Source organism: Ochlerotatus camptorhynchus, unplaced genomic scaffold, assembly GCF_037179485.1.
Source record: "Ochlerotatus camptorhynchus isolate MF236.1 unplaced genomic scaffold, CSIRO-AGI_Acam_v1.1 ptg000330l, whole genome shotgun sequence".
NCBI lineage: Eukaryota > Metazoa > Arthropoda > Insecta > Diptera > Culicidae > Ochlerotatus > Ochlerotatus camptorhynchus.
The window spans coordinates 17,308,006-17,326,357 of NW_027040818.1; the positions used below are offsets into that span (position 1 = coordinate 17,308,006).

General features: G+C 42.7%; 1 protein-coding gene across 2 annotated transcripts in view; it reads left to right on the top strand.

The window, feature by feature from the left end:
* Positions 1–274: 274 nt before the first annotated feature.
* Positions 275–18,352, top strand: part of Ack-like (activated Cdc42 kinase-like) — a 124,700-nt gene continuing 106,622 nt past the window's right edge. Inside the window, exon 1 of one of the 2 annotated variants that reach the window (XM_065230379.1) lies at positions 275–367. In XM_065230379.1, coding sequence (XP_065086451.1) covers positions 364–367 — 4 coding nt within the window. In that variant the 5' untranslated portion in view covers positions 275–363. The remainder of the gene's footprint in view (positions 368–18,352) is intronic. The other variant, XM_065230378.1, reaches the window with a different exon arrangement.

An 18,352-nucleotide genomic window follows, 5' to 3' on the forward strand; every position in this document is an offset into this window, starting at 1 on the left:
GGCGTGTGACATGTCTGGCAGGCAGAAAAGTGGCTGAAAGCAAGTGAAAATTAATTAAATTGTATCTCGCTAAGTAGTTTACGCCGGTGAAAGTGCGTTCTGGTGGTGAAAAGTTGAAAATTCTCAGTTTCAGTGGCAAGGCTGGGCAAAAGTTGTAGCAGCAGATCCGAGTGGAGGAGGCTGCTACAGTGCTGCAGTAAAGCGCAGCAAAGAACAACACAAACATAAAAGCTTCCGGATGATGGCTACGGCGCTGATGATGATGATGATGACTGTACTGACGGTTTAAACGACCTAAACACACGACGAAGGCATTCTGGAGAACGTATCGAAAGTCTGGAAGAAAATAGAACTGCTGCTGCGATGGGTAAGTGGCATTCTATAGTTTGAGTATAAAACCTGGTGCTTCCGTGTTTTTAATTAATAATAAATGTCCCGAGAGAATGCAGAAGTTCCGATTTCCATTCTGAGCCACTCGGTCCAAATAAGGATGGGAAAGCTCCATCTCAATTCGCATACATTCTCCCTCGAGGGAAAAGTCGCCGCATCATGTTTCATTGAACCCTTTTCGGGAAGCGACGACGAAACGCGATTGGGTTCATCGTCGTCGTCGTCGTCGTCGGTGGTGGTGCTAGACGTAAAGACGTAGAAAAGGGATCCATATCGAACGACCGACGACCACAAGGAGACGAGAACACAAACAGAAACGAAAATTGAACAAAGATGACAAGTCCTGTTCTTTCGGTGCGCGGTGCTTGCCAACCGGTGCATAAGCTACCATTGACGGAAGGGAGACGAGTGCTGCCGGAATGTGCGGTCCCGAAAAGTGTTGGTCTTTGGTGGGACAATTTGACTGTATGCAGTTTGAGCTATTAGCAAGACTCGAAGGGAGTTTGTTTCTCTGCTATTCGATTTAATAAGCTTCTTGAAATATTCGCCAAGGAATCAGATGCAATGATTTTAGAAGAAATATAATGTCATGGAATGCCACTTTTGGAAATTTGTGCTCGGCCAGAATACGCTACGGAGGGGTCTAAAATTGGTAAAATATATGCTTCATCGTGTATGGTAATTATAAATTATGTGTATTTCCGGCGGAGAACATCTGATCGGGTCAGATCATGTCGGGTGTTTTCTAAAATGTGGTGATCCAACGTACCGATTTTCACACATAAAATAACCATAAGAAGTGTTTAACTTATTCGGTTTATTATCTGAGGCTTGTGTGATGTGGTATCTTTCATATGTATGCTTTTCTGTCAGTCCCAGTCGAGCTCCGGAATTAATCAAGAAATACCACAGGAGACTTGATTCCTGGAGAAAGTCCTGAATACTCTATTAGGGACCATCCATTAATGACGTAGTATATTGTAGGCCAATTTTAGATAACCCTCCAACGTTGGGCTGCTTGTGGCCAGAGGACTGATGAAGCTTCAGCGAACACGCTGATCTCCTTCTTCGGATCGGATCATCGAAAATAAATTACTCGTGTCTTATGGAATTCTGAAGTTAAATTATGTCTTATGGAAGTCTTCTTAAGTGGTGATGAATTTTCACAAGGAGAATCTCGTTCAAACGTATTATCATTCTAAGGAAGACACCCCTGGAGTGTTTTCCTTCTTCACATTGAGGGTTTCTCTAAATTTCACAAGTATGATCCATTTCCTTTTAGCAGAGCAGAAAGTTCCGAAAAGGGGCAATGCAAATTGTGGGTGTAGATTTCAAATACACGCATATTCCAATTGCAGCAGCTTGAAGTGTAAAAAAAATCCTTCTCACAAGGGTTCGGTCCTACATAGGAGATGCACTCTCCGCTGGCATAAAACAAAACAAAGGGGTTCATGAGTGTGCGGGAAAATTACATTCACAATGCATCGTGCGATCCGATCTCACTTCCTTCTGTTCATATTAAAACACCAGAAACATAACGAATTCCATCACATACGACCCGACGACGCGATGCTGATGATGCCTCCTTTGCAAACAACAACAGTTACTGTGAATATGAACATTTTCTTCGTACTACATGCGTCTCAGCTACATACATACTTTCGCCTTCGACGCCATACGGACGACCCGGGTTTTTCTCGCCCTTTTTTTCCGTGTCATGTTATTGTGTACCCACGCTGTTGTTGTTTTTATCACATACAAAAAAAAAGGGAAGATGCTCGCGAGACTCGCATAGACACACACATTCCGCACCCGCGAAGATGTGATGTAAAACACAGCACTAACGACCGAGGGAAGACCTGCTGGCTGATATGATGCTTGGTTGACTGGTTGGCTTCGTCTCATCTTGTTGCATGTACCTACCCTTTTACCTACTTTGTACTGTACCGTTTTTTTCCTTCTCACATATCGTTCCGCGCCCGTATGTAGGCAGAGGATCCTGTTGCCAGGGAGGAAAGTGCATACTTGAGTTATAGCACCGAGAGATGCTGGTGAGGGGAGGAGTGAGAAGACATAATCGAAACAAGTGCATCAGGCGCATTTGTGCAACTCTGTGTGATATGATGCAAAAGAGAATTAGGGTTATCAGAGCTTCCAGCCGTTACGCAAAAGAGTGGCAATCAATTTATCATTTTCTTGCGCACATGTTGGAAGCAAAATTCCTTATTATACGATCTTGAAGGAATCTTTTCACTTCTCATATAACCTGATGGTAACCCTATACCAGCATCATCATCAACCAAACAACCGTCAACGTCCTCGTCTGCTCTGCCCCATCCAGCAGCACAGCAATCACGTCCACTTACACACTTTTCTTCGCTTATTTTTTCCTCTCTGTTGATCATCCTATGCGTTATGCTCTTGCTCAACGCTGATGCTGTTCGTGTGGGAATGCGACCCATGAAACGTTGTTTGCAATGGAATAGTTTTTCATCGTTAACATTGGTTTCCACTAAAACGTGTACCCTTTTTATTTGCGTACGAATCGATTAATTTCGCTACAGAAATTCGAACCCCTGACTCAGCGCAACCTAGCGAACAAATTCCTCAAGAGTACCTCATGTCTGAATCCATCGAAGTTAGCAAAACAAACAAAAAAAGCGTTTCGGGTCAATAGACTCCAATTTCAATTTGGTCAACGCCGTGGTCGGTTCAACAAGAAGCTAATGAAGCAAGTTATGCTTCGTGGCGATAGCCCACGAATGGCGCCTTTTGTCTGATATTATTTGTCTGTCTGCCCAAATCAACAGAAGTCAATAACTATGTTTCCTCGTAATCGTGTCACACTCTGCGCTTCATCGTCATTTAGTGGTATAGGATAATCCACTTTGAGTAGTTGTTGGTACGTCAGGCGACATGCAACAATACGGAGCTGTCGAAGTAGAGTAGAATGCGATTGCGAAAGTTGACAACATTCCCACGAACGGTTCGGTTGGTCGGTTCTCTTCTGTTCTGTGATGGGAAACACGGGTGGACGTAGACGAAGGTGTAGCCAGGACTGTTTTTTGTTTAGCGTTCCAATAAGCATATCAATTAGGGCGTTATCAGTGATCAGTGATTAGTAAGCATGAGATTTTTTTTTTGATGTGTCAGAACATTTAAACAAAACTCTGTGTTCGGGATCTTGAAAAATGTGCAGTACATATCATATCGTGTTGCGCGAGATATCAGATATTAACTAGATAATTCGACATTGAGCATGCATAAGGGCGTATAAGCGATGGTCGATTCTCTTCATCGATTTTCTCTTTGCATTGCTACAGCTAAGCGAAACAATTTTCTAGAATTTATTCAATGCAGAGTTGTACTTACCTTACCAATCAGGCGAAGGCCTTGTTGTCCTCTGCTGTCCGAAGAAGTCGTCTCCACTCTACTCGATCCATGACCACAGTTCGCCAGCCTCGTAGTCTGCGAGGGGTCCGCAGGTCACCTTCTACTTGATCGATCCATCTTGCCCGCTGCGCGCCTCTTCTTCTTGTTCCTGTTGGGTCGCTTTCTAGAACCATTTTAACTGGGTCGTCGTGCGGCATTCTTACGACGTGCCCAGCCCACCGTAGTCGCCCAATTTTTGCAATGTGGACGATGGATGGTTCTCCCAGCAGCTGGTGCAATTCGTGGTTCATTCGCCTCCTCCACGCAACACCTTCCGTTCGAAAACACCAAGGGCGCGTTGGTCCTCCACGAGCATAGTCCAGGTATCGTGGCCGTAGAGGACCACCGATCTAATCAACGTCTTGTAGACAGTCAACTTCGTGCGGCGGCGAATTTTATTCGATCGGAGCGTCCTCCGGAGTCCAAAGTAGGCACGATTCCCTGCCATAATGCGTCTTTGAATTTATCTGCTGGTATCATTTTCGGCGGTCACCAGTGAGCCCAAATACACGAACTCATCGACCACCTCGGTTTCGTCACCGTGAATCTGAACTCGGGGTGGGAGGCTAACATTGTCTTCCCTAGAACCTCTTCCATTCATGTATTTTGTCTTTGATGCGTTGATGGCAAGTCCAATCCGTCTAGCTTCAGCCTTCAGTCTGATGTACGTTTCCGCCATCATCTCAAAGTTCCGTGCAATGATGTCAATGTCATCGGCGAAGCCAAGGAGCTGGATGGACTTCCTGAATATCGTGCCACTCGTGTCTATCCCAGCTCTTCTGATCACACCTTCTAACGCGATGTTGAACAGCAGACACGAAAGTCCATCACCCTGCCGTAACCCCCTTCGAGATTCAAAGGGACTCGAGAGTGTCCCGATACTCGAACAACGCACATCACTCGATCTATCGTCGCCTTGACCAATCGCGTCAGTTTGTCCGGCAATCCGTGCTCGTGCAAAATCTACCATAGCTGATCTCAATCGATTGTGTCGTATGCGGATTTGAAATCGATGAACAAATGATGTGTGGGCACGTTGTATTCGCGGCATTTCTGCAGAATCGCAAAAATTTAGTCCGTGGTAGCGCGGGCACCCATGAATCCCGCCTGTTATTGCCCCACGAACTCTCTTGCAAATGGTGACAGACGGCGGCATAGAATTTGAGTACCTTGTAGGCGGCACTCAGCAGTGTGCCGCCAGTTGCTTTGTTGTTCTTCAGCCGACCGATCTCCTCCTCAACTTCTTGAAGATCAGGGGCCGGTAGCCTGTCGTCTTCTGCGCGTGCTCCAAGGTCTGTTGCCGTGCCACCTTCGTTTTCTTCACCGTTGAGGTGCTCGTCATAGTACTGCTTCCACCTCTCAATCACCTCACACTCGTTCGTGAGAAGGTTACCGTCCAAGTCCTTGCACATATCGGCTTGCGGCACGTAGCCTCTCATAGAACTTCCGTGTGTTGTTTACGCGGTACAGATTTTCCATCGTCTCGCGATCTCGGTCTTCCTGCTGACGCTTCTTCCTTCGGAAAACCGAGTTTTGTCTGTTCCACGCTTGTCTGTATCGCTCCACATTCAATCTCGTGCGGTGTTGCAGCATTCTCGCCCGTGCTGCATTCTGTAACTTTTGAAGACTTCCCACCGTATTTGGCGCGGACGTCTTCACTAGCCAGCCGAGCTAGTTTAACTCTAATTTTTCAGGGTCGGCAAACCGCACTAGAAGAAACTCACCTGAATCCAACCAACGACAAAATCCCAACCTGAAACTTTTCTTTCGGTCCATGCAGAATTTAGAACACAAGCGTTACGTTAAGAACACCAAGCCAAAAAATATATTCATAGGACATTCAATCAAACTTCGGAGCACTTTTTTTTTTTATTTTAGGAAAAGGAAAATGTTCTAAGGGTTTGACTCACTGTCTGATGTCTGCTGATGCTTGCCTCGCTGATACCGCCGCCGCCGCTGCCGTTGGATGCCACGTGTTTCCTCGTCGCTGGATCGCTTCACCCTTACCAGGGCCGATGCTGATACCGTTCCGATACAAAACGTGGTGCTAGGTCGTGTGTTGACGTACGACCGGTTCAGCGCATCTGGGAAGCGGTTCACTGTGCACAATCTTCACACACTTCGAGAGGAATTCAACCTAACTCACACCGCGACCCCTTGTCTCACCGCTTTTAAACTTGACGGACAGTTCTTCAGGGTGTCGACTTAAATTACACAAACCGGAAGACGACCTCTCGGAATATTAACTGGCCTCAACGTCAGTGATAAGGAGGTCCAGTTTACCACCACGTGGCCACTAAAGCGCGCACTACCGTGTATTGTTCTTCGCGAGTTAGGTTTCACTTGGAGCTAAGCTCCTTTAACGTTTTTTTTTTATTGAGACTCAACCGGTAAGAGTACTTATTACTGACTGTCCTTTAACTTCTCTAATACCGGTAGAATAACGGGTTTGAATCTCACTTGCTGAACTTTTCTAAAATGCACCAATCTTCTTCGCTTCCCAGGATACAAGAGACCTCTATTAAGGATCGGGGACCCTTATATAGAAGTGCCGGGTTTGAATTTAGGTAGCCAATTATCATCATACGATCATCAGCCCATCGATGACGATCGTATCACGTGATTTACGCGCCTTCGGGTTTTTCTCACTTCGTGCGAGTCGAGCAGTAGGTGGTAATCTTCGCTGTAGCAATGTTCGAGCAGTGGAGCCACCTGATTCCCTGCACTAGCTAGAATTTCAAAAACCCTATCTGCACAGCTCCTATCTGACTCGTAGGGTTGTGAGTCGTTTCATTTGACGATACATTCAGTATTTTTATCGTGCTGCTCGTCTTTTGGAATGATTTTTTTTTTTCAATATTAAGCATGACAACGGTTCACAACTTCCCCGGTCTATTTTATTAAAAAATGTTTTCTACTTTACGGCATTGAAGTTCATCAAATAGAAATAAATTTATTAGGTTTTAATTTATATAATTCAATAAATTCTTGCATGAAATTTATATTTAAATACAATGGTATTTCATAAGGCAAATCTGACACCAAAATATAGTATATAAGGTTGAAACATTCGTCGAAGGTTACAATGTCCCCCTCTTCAGTATAAAAATTCCCTACTTTTGGGTAATTTTTAGTTTATCACGATGAACTGATGATCGATCATTGATCCCAGCATGGCAGAATGTACCTCTGACAGTAAGCCCGGACCAAACATTTAAAATTAATTTCTATTGGTATCAGGCCATTGTGGATATTTTATGGTTTTGTTTCGCCTTAATATTTTTTTTTTTGATCACCGTGATTTACGATACGATTTTATATTTATTCTTCTTATCTCCCTTCATTGAGAAAAAGGCTCTCTCAAAAGTTTTTTTTTTTTTTTTTTTAACTCCCTCAACCTGTGAGGAACAACAACTTTGGATTATTTCTAATAATTCTGATCAATTTGATCAAGCTTTATCTCACTAAAATTCTAATCAATCAGGTGCCTTTTATTAATCCTAACTCATTCATTCTTTCATTCAATCGGGTACCCTTTCCTAAACCTAGCCCACTCATTCAATCTCTCACACACATAATCCTAACTTACTACTAACTGTACACTTGAAAATAAAAATTTAACCTGTACACTAATTATTCGATCATCCCATACTAGAAAAGTGGTGCTTTAGACGCAATTATCTAAAGGCAACGAAATTATTTATTTTCCCAATTATATTTCAAAGAAGTTTCTCCAAATTTGACCAGAGTGTGTTCTCAAACATTCGGGGTCATATACGTTCATCGTCGTGGGACTCCGTATCAACTTAGAAGGATATACCTTGTACTGACCGTCAGCGGCGCGTTGCCTCAGGTCTCCAGCGAATTTCGAGTTAACACATCCAACACAAACTGAATTAACCTGAATAAATATTGAAAATAAATTAAAGTTTGTGCTAAATTCGAACTGATCAACCACCTGCAGATGAAGATGCGAATCGATATTTTCTGTTCGAACTTCGAATTTCAACGTCAAATTGATCATTCTGATTCTGTCAGATCGTGATCGACGTGAACCTAAACATTACTAATTTTTCATCTAGGGTGGAAAAATCGTGAAAATTTCATTGTTTTAGGGAGAATAGGGACACGAATTTTCGAACTTGAAAACGTTCCTATCGTACCTTTGTTTATCTCTCTCATTTTAGCTATCCATCGGACTGTTGAGCATCTGTGGACCTAGCCTTTTTCATGAAAAGGAGGATTGTTTACATATAAAAACGAAGATTTTGTGCTTGTTTTGGGATACTACGCCTATTTATATTGTTTTGGACAGTGACGATCCATTGACGAAAACCAATTTGATGGACTAGCAACTGCTGATAATGAAAATGTTATCAACGCTGTGTTACTGAGCTCACAAATAAAAATTAAGCGGGTTTCAGGTGGGAAGCATGCCAAACACCGAGAGATTTCCCTGTCAGGTCCTCGATTTCGTATGAGGAAGAACCAAGTTTGGATTTAACTCGAGCAGGCAGATACATTACACCATATTTAGCATTGTAGTTCTGAACTGCGCTCGATTGTTTCATGTTCCTGTAGTAGACTTGCTGACCTATTTACAAGTCCTTCGCATGATGACGGTGCCTAAGGTTATAACGTTGTTTACCTGGCTCATGACCTTCCTTGAGATTCTTTTCGACGACTTCGTAGATTTTTTTAAAAAGTAGCCTCTGATTCTCCGAACGTTGCTCAAGGGTTTGATCCTGTTCGATCGGAAAGTCCTTATGATCAGATCCTTTCACGAAGAGTTCGTGACCGTGCGCTATGAAGAAAGGGGTAATTTTAGTCACGGAATGAACAGACGAGTTCAAGAGGGATCCTATCTCAGAAAGTTTCGAATCCCACAACCTTTGGTCTTCCTTGACATAGGTTCTAATAGCTGCATTAACCGTGCGATTAACCCTCTCTACTGGGTTCGCTTGGGAGTGATACTTGGCGTTTAGCCAGTGTCGGATGTTGTAATGTTCTAAAAGGGATTTGAATTCTTTAGAAAGAAAACATGTTGCATTATCTGTTATGATAACTTCAGGGGTGGAATTTCGAAAGAACCATTGATCACGAATTATGCTGCATAGAGAAGCGCTATTGATCCTGCGGACTGGAGTGAGCATAATCCATTTACTAAAGAGGTCTAGTACTACTAGAATATGTTGGTAACAATTTTTGCTTCGAGGTAATGGGCCAACGAAATCCATAGCGATTATCTGCCAAGGATGTTTTGTGATCCTTTGATCACCCATTAGAGGAACTAAGGGAACATGAGCACCTTTCACTTCTTTACACGTGCCACAATGTTGAATGTACTCGCGTATTTCTGCCGCTAATCTTGGCCAATAATATCGCTGTTTTATACGATCAATCGTCTTGTCTACCCCAAGATGCATTGACCCATCGTGATTTTCACGGATTATGTTGTCCCTATCCTCCAGTGGAGGGACTAATTTCCATTCATACCTATGATCGTACGGTAGATTAGGAGTGGAAACAAATTTCAAAAGTTTTCCATCTTCTATTCGATAATCTACAAAATTGTCAGGGACGTCCTGAACTTTCTTGAGAGTGTCTTCGAACCAAGACGAAGCCGTCAAACCAGTCATTTCTTCGGTCCGGGATTGCAGTACCTAATGCCGCTGCAGCAGTACTACCTATGGCGGAACGGATGTCCCTCCAGCCATCTTCAAGAGAAGCTGCGCCAAGTTGCTCTTCCGTGGGTAGTGCAACTTCCAGCTGCTGCGCGTAGTCCTGGGCAACTCCGGCGTCCCGTAGTTGCTCAATGTTGGGTCGCGACGTTCGACTTCGACGTGTGTTATGCACCGTCGAGAGTTTTGAACGCATGCATACTGCAACTAGGTAGTGGTCCGAATCTATGTTCGCACTGCGGTAGTGCGGACGTTGATAATGTCGGAGAAGAATTTCCCGTCGATTAGAACGTGATCGATTTGGTTTTCTGTGTGTTGGTCAGGTGATCTCCAGGTGGCTTTGTGGATATCCTTGCGGGGGAAAAAGGTACTTCAAACTACCATACCCCGAGAGGCCGCAAAAATCACGCATCGTTGGCCGTTGTCGTTCGATACGGCATGCAGGCTGTTTGGCCCGATTGCCGGTCTATACATTACCTCCAGGTAGGACTGAGCGTTCATGTCGCCGATGACGATTTTGACGTCCCGTTGCGAACAGCCGTCGTACACCTGCTCCAGCTGCGCATAGAACGCTTCTTACTCGTCGTCGGGTCTCGCTTCGTGTGGGCAGTGCACGTTGATGATGCTGTAGTTGAAGAAACGGCCCTTAATCCTCAACTTGCACATCCTCGCGTTGATCGGCTGCCAACCAATCACGCGTTGGCGCATCTTACCCAGCACTACAAAGCCGGTCCCCAGCTCGTTGGTGGTGCCACAGCTCTGGTAGAAAGTAGCCGCTCGATGCCCGCTTTTCCATACCTTTTGTCCCGTCCAGCAAAGTTCCTGCAGTGCTACGACTTCGAAGTTGCGTGGTTGAAGTTCGTTATACACTGGAGTCGCTTTTTACGCGGTTTTTTTTTACACGGTTTTTTTTTACGCGGTTTTTTTTACGCGGATTTCGGAATTTACGCGGTTTTTTTTACGCGGATTCCGGAATTTACGCGGTTTTTTTTACGCGGATTTTGGTTTTTTTTTACGCGGATTTCAGAATTTACGCGGTATATCGCTTTTTACGCGGTTTTTCTTACACGGTCTTTTTTGACGCGGTTTTTTTTACGCGGATTTCGGAATTTACGCGGTTTTTTTTACGCGGATTCCGGAATTTACGCGGTTTTTTTTTACGCGGTTTTTTTTTACACGGGACGTATCACCCGCGTAAAAAGCGACTCCAGTGTATAGCGAATTTGTTTATTATCGGGGTTGGAACCAGTTCCAACCCAGTGTGAAACCGAACTTTTTGTCAGTGCGAACCTGAACCTGAGGTAGGTTTTCTAGTCTAGTCTACACATACACAGTCAGTACTTGAAAGAATCCTGGAAAATGATAGAAATACATCTATCATTTTTCTTGTCATTATTAATGCCTGCTGCACATCAAGGATGTGAAACAAACAATAAAGCGGCCAGGCCTACTGTGTAGCGTTTAGTTATTTTTTGTGGAAGTGAATGTTTATCATGTCTACTTAATAAGTATAGACAGTGGTTAACATTTAATCCACAGGTAATCAAAGAGCGGGGACATACCGTACCAACCGCTCCGTATGCAGGATTTGAAAATAGGCTATATAAATCGTTGGGAGTGACAGAGCTAAGAAAGTTAATGTACACTCCTTGGTTGTCCGATCTCCTGGGATGGAACACAGGTATTTACCCCTTGTGTTCGAGCGTACAGTCCTCCCTCCGTACAAGCGTGGACGGCACCGCCAACCCACTGCCATCCCTCAACTGATCCAGCCGACCTCAGTCGAAGGACAACAGATTCCCCTTCCTGACGATGCTGTTGGTTTGCGTGGGCGTTCTTCGGGTAGCGAGTAAAGGGCCCACAAACCATTTGTTTACAAATGGCTTTTGTGCCGTTTTCAAATGTTAGCACTGTTTTGTCAGAAAACAAGCAGAGTCGATCTTGATACCCGATCCAGGTTGGAACTGAATAATAAACAAATTCGCTAATAGATTAACTTATCGCAACCCGGGAAGCCGAGCGATTTGCAGTTCCATTAGCTGAACATTGCATTAGGTCCTAAGTAACATTGATCGATCCTCTTCGTCGACTTTCTCTTTCGTTAATGAATTGAGCACATAACCGTTTCTTGTTGCGCTTGTCGTATTAGATGCTGGATAGAAGCTTCTTTTATCGATCTGTGTGCTGAAAATACCTAGGAATGTCTTTACATGGCCGTGGGGGTACAAAGAGAAAGTCGACGAAGAGAATTTGTCAATGTTACTTAGGACCTTATGCAATGTTCAGCTTGAAATTCGTTTTATTTCTATTTATGTGTGTTCGTTCCTATTATCTCTCCTACTCTGTGCGGTTTTTCTCTCTTCCTATTATACTCTCATTCTCGATCTCGTGTCTCATGTGCTCATGTGCTCGGTGTTATGTGTTGTTGGGTGTCGTCACAAATCGGTAGCTCAGCTCCACAAAGGCATGCGCTCCTGGTGACAAAGGTTGGTAGCGTCGAATTACGCACGCATGCTCTTTTGGCAGATTTGACGAGTCACGTCTCAAATTTCCTCAGCCTAAGGACTGGTAAATAACTATTCCGTGGCGCCCTCACTGGACGCCACACTCCACAAAGAAATAAAGGCTTGCTTGGCTCACCAGATGATGGCTTGTAGTAGCTTACGTGGTTACGTTTTGCCAACGGTCACAGTCAATGACATGTCGGTGGGTTCGACCTAAGAGAAGAGGTGACAATACGGGGGCGAATATGAACCACTTTTCTGTCAAACGTGAACCAGCTCCTGATTGGCCGATTTCATGTGCGTAAGATAGAGATAGAGATAGATAAAGATAGAGATAGAGATATAAATAAAAGAGGAAGAAGCCAATTGTCACCTCTTCCTCTTAGGCCGATGACATGCTAAGGGGCTGTCCATAAACTACGTAGACAGTTTAGGGGGGGGGGGTTGACAATTATCCACGACCCATACAAATTTTAAATTTTTTGTATGGACAACTGTCTACGCAGGGGGAGGGGGGGGGGTCAAGAATCCCAAAAAACTGTCTACGTAGTTTATGAACAGGCCCTAAGGCGTAACGCGAAGCGAACCGGAATGCGGTGCGAATGCGTATTAGCTGTTTCCTTGTGCGTCCATATAAAACGCTTAAACCTGTCAGGAAGCGTCACTAAGCGTCAGTGGAAGCGATAAAACAGAACAGAAAGTGTTTTGACGCGTTTGCACGCATTGACTCTGTTGTGAAAAATGGAGATCGAAACAGAAAATCTAATTTCTCTTGTTTTCACAAAGAAACCGCTTTGGGATAAAACGTTGAAACTGTACAGGAACAGATTGGCAGTGGACAAATTTGGAGACAAGTTTCTAACGAATTGGGCGGTGAAATAACAAGTAAGTTAGATAATAACCAAGTGTTTCGTTTTGTTCAATTTATTATCATTTTTAGCCGATGCGGTCAAGAAAAAATGGAAATCGCTACGAGATACTTTCGTAAAAGAACTGAAGAAAGTCCCGGAAGGAAGATCCGGAGACCCAGCACCATCCAATTATGAAGTATACTCCGCTTGGCCGCATTTTGAGTCGATGCTTTTCATCAAAGACCAGGTTAAGCCAAGAAAAGCTGGAGGGAATCTTTCTGTTGTTGACTCCGATGGAATGGACATTATTGAAGATGATTCACATCCAACAGAAACTTGCGACGAGCCGAACGAGGAAGTTGTGATACTGGATGATGGTGTAGACGAAGGACATGAACATATCAACCCGCCACAACAGAGGAACATCAAGAGAAGTGCGCAACAGCAATTGATTGCTATCGAGGCACGGAAGCTGAAGCTTCTGGAAAAAAAGTAAACAAGGCTAACGCTGATGACGATGAAGATGAAGCTTTCTTTAAAAGTCTTCTACATCATGTCCACAAACTGAAACCAGAATCGCGACAAAAATGTTTATTTCAAGTTAAAATAAATGTTTGCTTTACATAAATTTTAAATTTAACTGAGCTTATTTTTGTTCACAAAATCATTGAAATAATTTCGCACAAAGCGCCCTGTTTTTGTGCAAATCTTATTGGAGCTGCTCGTTTGTTTCTTGTTGTCGTTTATTTTGTTCAGTTCAGCAGCTTCTTCCAACAGTGTTTCAAGACCTTCGTGATCAATGATTACATTATGCATATCGCCTTAACGATCTCATCAGCGAATTCCGCATTAGTCTCAATTGGCTTCCATAGGATCCTCCACTTAGCGGTCATTATTCCAATCGCACATTCAATACATTTCCTTACTCTGGACAATCGTGCATTGAAATATTCCTTTTCCGGATCAAGCTGTGATCGTGGATATGGGCGGAGCAAGTTCCGCATTAAAGAATATGCTTCATCTCCGACGAAAACGTGTGGCATATCCACGCTTAACTCTCGATCTGGTAATGGAGTATCTGGAGGAACATTCAACTTTCCTTTCTCCAATAGTTGGTACAAATCGGAGGCACTGAATGTTCCTCCATCACTTTGCTTGCCATATCCTCCAACTTCCACCACCAAGAACTTAGCATTGGCATCTGCAACAGCTTGCAACACGGTTGAATGGAATCCTTTATAATTAAAGTACATTGATCCGGATCCATTTGGACATTTTATCCGGATATGTTTTCCATCAATGGATCCGACACAGTTCGGAAAGTTCCATTTCGTCCAATATTCTTCAGCTGCAGATTCAAACATTTGTTTTGTTGTAGTTGGCATGTAGATGGGCTGAAGGATTTCCCACAAAACCTGACATGTTTCCCGCACTATATCAGCTACTGTTGATCGACCCATACGGAAAGAACAGCCAAGTGTTGTAAAAGATGATCCAGTAGCAAGGTACCTGTATAACAGATTGCATAGTTAGCGTTAGCGTTAGCGTTAGCGTTGTTATGATATACTTCGTAGATTGGATACTAGCGACACTCACGTCTCTTCTGAAATTCTCAGTTAGACTACTTTCAGGAATAATGCTGAGGAGTAAACATTGGTTCCAATCTAAACAAGAGTAACAGAAGCATGACTGTCGCTATTCCCGGCCACGCCCATCTTTACCATAACTAGGGATAGGGAAGGAAATGTTGATGTAGTACTTACTTAACGAGAGGCCACCGACTTAGCGACACCCTCATAAGTGCTACGGAGTTGGAGGGTTGGGTAGGGTATTCGGTTAGGATTCACCTCAAGTTGGCGATGCAACCAAAAGTATGTATTGTTTATTTGTTGTTTATTTAATCTCTCGATAGCCGGCTATCGAAAGAACATATTAATTTTGTTTAGTGATAATGAATTTTAAGAGTCATGATGGAGAGCTTGGGATTAAACCCATGATTTTCTGCTCAGTAAACAAAAACGATCCCTCCAGGGTCATCGAGCATCTCAGAACCATAACGCTTCGCGACAATACAGGACTACGTTTTCGCTTGATATGCAAATAGTTTCCGAGGTTAATGTTCAATATCAAATATACAAATGATGGTGGCGATTTATTGTGCTGTGGAAGAGCTTGGGGTTAAATCCATGATTTTCTGCTCAGTAAGCAAAATCGATCCCTCGAGGGTCATCGAGCATCTTATAATCCACAGCGCTTTGAATAACTATTATTTACGATAATTACATGAAATAAATAAAATATAAACTACAAACAAAACGTGACTGCTAAAATCTCAAAAAGATATTCTCACAAATATATTTCACGCCACCAGGAATCTCAAAACCATTAGACGTTATAATGATACTCTGCACATATTAGACACAAGAAGAGGCCAAAAAGCAAGCGTCCGACACACAAAACCCGTCAAATCCACTTGCAATCACAATCAACGATTCTACGAATCGCGAGCGCTCACGAATCATAAAACCGCTGACTGCGACACTCTGAAAGCGAAATTGACAGGCTCTATGCGTCAAACACCCGCCCTCCAATCTCCACCCACATCCAACAGCACAAATCTCCATTACAACATCTAACGAATTCAAAACTCCGAAAATCACTCATCTATAGCAAGTGAGTGGAAGCAACCCTGCATGCAACGATTCTTAATGATACACTTGTTCTGCCTATCTTTCTATTAGGCCTGTGGACATGCGTTAGCTTCGAAACTTCTAACCAAACTGGGTAAATTTTCAGATCACAAAAAAAAACTTAAAAAAATACTTTCAAAGGTTATTACAAGTAAGATAAATATTGATTATTTTACGCGAAAACGAGCAAGTAATATTAAATCTCTTGTATCATATGCTAATGCAAATTGACTGTAACAAAAATAATATGCTTAAATAAAATAAAATATTAATAAAATTATATGAAAAATTTACAAGAAGATCATTACTTTATTGGTGAGAAGTTTTTAATAAGCCCTCCCAGTTCCTCTGTATACAGAACAAATCTGATACTATAATCAGAATTGCTCAGTCTGCATAATGCAGCCGATTGCATCATGGAAGTTCTATTAACAACCAAGAATTAATCGTTTGAGGTATACTGAAGCATTAAGAAGGTGATATGTGTCACTATAGGAAATCATCATCGTTGCAAATATAAAGAAATTAAACATAACCCTTTGCTTCAGTACCGTCAACCTCCATGTCCATGGGGAGGGCCTGTATAACAGATTGCATAGTATACATTAATTTGTGAATTGAAAATTTAAACAGATAATTTAATTTGAAGAATCACTGTACCTTAGGGTGACAACTAATCGTTCGCAAGGAAAGATTGGTTCTTTAGTGCAATTTGTCCAGTCTTTACTTAGCTTATTCTTCACCATATCCAACACTAAATCAAAAGTTTCCATGGTCATCCTTGTGTAGGATCGAAACTTGTCGGGATATTTTCGCAGCTCCTGGTAAATTCGGTGAAACTCTCCATCTCTCCTTCTATTTCGGTTGATTGGGTGTACAGCAAAATCTCTTTCTTTATTCAATATAAAATTTATCGTGCTTGAAGAAGCAAAGAATTCATCATCGGACGAATCCATTTTCACATGCAACTTGAATCAGAAACGCGCTTGAAACGCACTGACAGAAGCTTTTAGTATGTCACAGCACGCTGTGCGCAACGCTTTTATCAATTCCAGTTTTAAAACCGCAAAGCTTCGCTTCGCGTTACGCCTTAGCATGTCATCGGCCTTAGAGTTCGACGCACTCGGTGTCGCATCGATGACCGCGTACAATGCGTCACCTCGTTGATGACGGTGGCAAATGGCGGTTCGGCGTAGCACCGGCAGTGTTGTTATGGAAGAACTCTCTCTGCAATGCCGCAGTTATGGTCATTGTTGACAGTTTTAGTCCGGGAATTAGAAGGTGATAGCTTTATGATAGATCCTGCAACCCATTTCAGAATGTCTGGAGAGTCACGCCCATTTCGAGGTTACTTTCATTTACAATAAGCCCCGCATGTATGTATTGCTTCTATCAATTGAATTTTAGTATTACATACACACTTCCAGGTTTGAAAATGTTCTTTTCAAACCTAGCGCGTATTTAGTTTAATTTTATGTTTAATTTATAAATAATAATAGGCCTGGTCTCACCATGTTCCGCTGGTCTGCTGCCATTGATTGCTTCTTTTGGAATCCCTTGCACTTTTTCTCTAACGCTTCGTACTTCATTCCGCACTTCACCAGCAATTTCCTTCCGTAGATGATTCCGCCATTTCCGGGTTTTTCTTGTTTTGCGAGGGAGATAAATCCGCACTAATTTCCGTACCTGGTTCGATGTTTACTTTTCCTCGCTGGTTGGTGTGGTCGATCTCATGTCCACCATCTGTTACTGTATTGCCATGGTCATCTGGCATAAGGTTCGCGTCTTAAATCGCTGGTCCACCGAGCACTCGGAATGAGTCATTGAATCAATGTAGAGATTAGTATGAGATGGCGTTATAAAAGAGAATGAATGGAATACGAAAGGGATTAGTTTCAAAAAATGATAGTTTCATCAAAGTAAGTATATACAAGCTATATTGCGATAATGGTTATTTTGGTACTCATATGGCCGTCAGAATGGTTCATCGGTTGCGAAGTGAAGTATTCCTGAAAGTGATACGTTATATTTCTCAATGTTTTGGTTTTATCCTAACGTTACCTCAATGTTATATCACAGACTAACAGACACAACATATTGTATACACTGTGATGGGCAATACACTCAACAGATGGCTGTAGTGTGTAAAAGTCAAATGCAAGGAAATTGATTATGTGCGCCACAAGTGGCAGTACTATCAACTAAGAACCATTTGAATTGACCGTTAAAACCGATGAACATCTTAAGCATGTTATGTCTGCTTGCCTGTGATCATACCTTCACTATCGCAACTCCGGGTAATCCGCGAAAGTGCTTGCATTTTTCTCAGGCACTTTTGATCTAAGTGCAATCACTCTCTCATACTGGAAATGTGACCAAAGCGCAGGGAGATGAAGATATTTTTTAACTTGTGACAAAATAGGGAGCTGGCAAAATCATCGATAAATCGCGAATAATAATGAGACGCAATAGTAATACTGAAAATCAACCTTCATAAAACTAATAAAATAAATTCATAAATTTCCCACAAATCATTCCAACCTTGTTCGCTGAACAATCTTAATCAAACCCTAGCAAAAAAAAAGTCCTCCTATCATTCACATTGAATCGCTCGTTTCATTTTTCATATTGTACGCTTTGTTCCGCCGTCGCCCCTATCTAGCTAGAGCGCTTAGACCTGGCAAATAACACAAACAACAACACTCACCCCCACAGAAATTGAACGTCATTCTCTCAATAAGCTTCAGATTGGAAAAAAAAGGATGGTAAATATATTGTAGACATAAATGCAAGTGACGCGACGG